At 35.7% G+C, this 2,854-nt stretch overlaps 1 protein-coding gene across 2 annotated transcripts; it reads left to right on the top strand.

Moving 5' to 3' along the window:
* The first annotated feature begins 479 nt into the window (after nucleotides 1-479).
* Nucleotides 480-2,854, top strand: LOC113308992 (transcription initiation factor TFIID subunit 2-like). Of its 2 annotated transcripts, none has more exons than XR_003340255.1 (4): nucleotides 480-741; nucleotides 979-1,238; nucleotides 1,322-1,500; nucleotides 2,463-2,854. XR_003340255.1 is itself a non-coding variant. In XM_026557425.1 (4 exons), exons 2-4 carry the CDS (start codon nucleotides 1,217-1,219, stop codon nucleotides 2,617-2,619), a joined length of 363 nt encoding a protein of 120 aa, XP_026413210.1. In that variant the 5' UTR covers nucleotides 481-741; nucleotides 979-1,216; the 3' UTR covers nucleotides 2,620-2,854. The 2 variants fall into 2 exon arrangements, 1 of the variants encoding a protein (XP_026413210.1); XM_026557425.1 differs by having other exon boundaries at nucleotides 481-741; nucleotides 1,317-1,500.

Raw genomic sequence — 2,854 nt, 5'->3', positions numbered from 1 at the left:
TTATCTGGAACGAAAGGAATGATAGAATGTTTAAAGAAAGATCAAAGAATTTGGAGCAACTCCGTCAAAAATGCAAGAGCTTTACTACTCTTGGGCATCACATTTTAAATCTAGTATAAGAGGGAATTCAACCAATATACTCTTTAACTGGAATGTGATTTTTCTTTAGTCTATTTTTGTTTTTTTTATCTTTTATGGGAAATGTATAAAACAATCCTCCAATTAGTACGCGATTTGCAAAATGATCATAGAGTTACAAACCATTTACAAAAGAGTCACACTTCCGTTATTTCATTGGTTAAGTCAGTAGGACCCACCGAGTCCGAGTTAAATGAGTAGCAGAAATTACCAGTTAGTCCTTAACCTAACTACATCAAATCTGTAGCCATAGATCGTGTTAACGGTACATCTAGAAGATTATTTAGACGGATAGGATATGGCCGAACTAAATAGAAACTATAACCCGTTAGGTTCCATTTCCGTTTCATTTTTTTGCAGCCTCTACTCTCTCTCATTTTCTATTATCAGAGCTCTTCAAAAATGGCGATTCATTGAATATCGAGTGATTTCGAGTAATTTTTCATAGCAAACAGATACTTAATAGGTTATGTAATTCGTGTGTGTGGTTTTGATCCATATCTTGTGGTGTTTTGTGAGATTTGCATCCAAATCTGGTAACTGGTCGTTCAATACGGCGGTTTTGTTACAAGAGATCATTACCATGTTTGCGAACATCACGAGGTTGGTAATTACAACCATATTCCGTCAATTTCATATTAGATTTCTGGAACCCTAATTACAAATAGTTTTTTTTTTGTTTTTTCATAAACCCTAAATAAAATTGGGTATTTTATCTGTTACTAATTAGATTCAGGAACCCTAATTTAACGATTTTAGGGTTTTTCTTCTCTTATTTTTTTGTTTTTTTTCATAAACCCTAATTAATTCTGTATTCAATTTTGTTATGTTTCTGTGCAGGAAATATGTGAAGAATCCCGTTCGAAGTTTTAGGGTTGAAGAATGTGATATTAATAAGGTTAGTTTTTTTGATAACATAAGTGTGAATTCTTGTGGATTGAACGTGTGTTTGAACTTATCAACCAGTTCGTAGTTTTGAGGCTATGTGGAAAATTCGAATCTAGGCCAGCAGAGCTCTTCTTGATCTTGAATTCAGTTAGGCACTGATGCTGCATTGTCATTGTTCCTAAGTTATTTGATGGAAGAGGTGTCTTTGCAAGGTTAGATACTGTTCATGTCTTTTATGTCAGTACTCAGTATTGATATATTCTTGAGCCCTAATTGCATCTTGACATTAGGCCAGGTGAAGTTGGTTGTCCATGCAATGCGTCTGTGTCAGTTACGGCTCGCATCTGAGTCTAAATATGATATTAAGGGTCCTACCCTCCTGGCTTTGCTTTGTATGCTTGAAAGTCGTAAAGCCTTTAATAATGTCTTCCTTCGGCATCACTTATTTTGCATCTTACAACTGGTTGTAGGGAGGTGAGTCAAAACTTCAAGCACCCCATGTTTTTGTTTTCTTTTTTCTTTTTCTCATGTTCACATGTTAATTGCTTGCTTGCTTGCTTCTTCGTTTACCACATATATTGCAGCATCATGTGCAGTCTTGCAGAATATTGATGTCATGCTTAGTTTTCCAACATCATATTGGTTTATTTAGTTGTCCCACTTTCGTTAGACTGAATGATTATTTTTTTTCGCAACGAATGTGCCATGATTGACTGAGGAGATAGAAAACATTACCTTGTGAGCATAGGATGCTCTGTGTGCTCAGCTTAAACGGGTATGCATGTGAATATCAACTTAGCGATGTTTACTCTTAGATGCAAAAATAGTAAGTTTCAGACATGCTAACTGGCCCCTATGATCTGATAAATGACATGCATGCACACTTCATTAGGCGTGTTTAAAGATTTTCTTTTGAATAAGCTTTCATATAGGATCTGTACGAAGGAGAAAGTAGAGTGAAATAACTTCTTTTGGGAATAGTTTTTGCTTGTGAATTTGGTGGCATGTCTTGGACATGGTCTAGGTACATCTGTTGGTAAAGATTCAAATCATCTTTTCCTGTACAAGCATTTTGGCCATGTGTGAAGTTTTTAGTGGTCACTTCACCACCAACAGACCCCTTCTTTGTATAAGCATTTTGGTGAGTGAGTGGGGTTGGGCTGACAGTGATGCTCTCACCAATTACTGAATACCATGTAGCTTAGGCAAATTTTTTGAACTATGAAGGTGCGCGACATATAGTGTTTTTCGTGTTAAGGTTTTCTATTTTTGGCCATTAGTTTGAGAAGATGTTTATTCTACAGTGTCAGATATCAAAATGATCTAAAGTTTTACGTTTTAACCTTCAAAAAAAGTGTTGCTTTGCCATATTTTCTTGGCTTGAAATTTTTTCTAAATTATGATGAAAAATGAAAGATGAGTATTATTGTCTGCAGGTGTATAAAGATCAATGTAATCAGACACTTTCTGCCCACAAAAGTGTGCCACCTCATAGAGACGCCACGTCAGCAAGATGCCCACCATGTCACAGAGACGCCACGTCAACAAAATGCCCAACACGTCAGTGATAGCCTAACTGCAGTTAACATTTAGTTGAGTTAAGAGTGAGGGTATTTTGGGGACAACTAACCCCGTTTTTTTGCAAAACTGTTATGTCGGATGAAGTATGATCAATTTGTTACCAATTTACAAAAGTATGATCATTTTGTAACTGAATTAAAAAAAGCGTGACCATTTTGTAAATGGCCCTTCTTTTATTTGCTTCTTACTCATTTTAAGTAGCAAGTCTGTACATTCTCCCTCTTTTAATAAAATCTTATTCTTTATC

This window comes from Papaver somniferum, chromosome 9 (assembly GCF_003573695.1).
Source record: "Papaver somniferum cultivar HN1 chromosome 9, ASM357369v1, whole genome shotgun sequence".
In the NCBI taxonomy this organism is placed as follows: Eukaryota; Viridiplantae; Streptophyta; class Magnoliopsida; order Ranunculales; family Papaveraceae; genus Papaver; species Papaver somniferum.
Note: the sequence above shows the minus strand (reverse complement) of the source record. Positions and strands in the feature narration are given on the sequence as shown.

Excerpts from the sequence above, each read along its gene's own strand:
- LOC113308992 (XM_026557425.1), top strand. The coding sequence starts at position 1,217 with ATGGAAGAGGTGTCTTTGCAAG. Across the intron at positions 1,239-1,316 it reads GGAAGAGGTGTCTTTGCAAG|GCCAGGTGAAGTTGGTTGTC; the intron begins GTTAGATACTGT and ends TCTTGACATTAG. Across the intron at positions 1,501-2,462 it reads TTACAACTGGTTGTAGGGAG|GTGTATAAAGATCAATGTAA; the intron begins GTGAGTCAAAAC and ends TATTGTCTGCAG.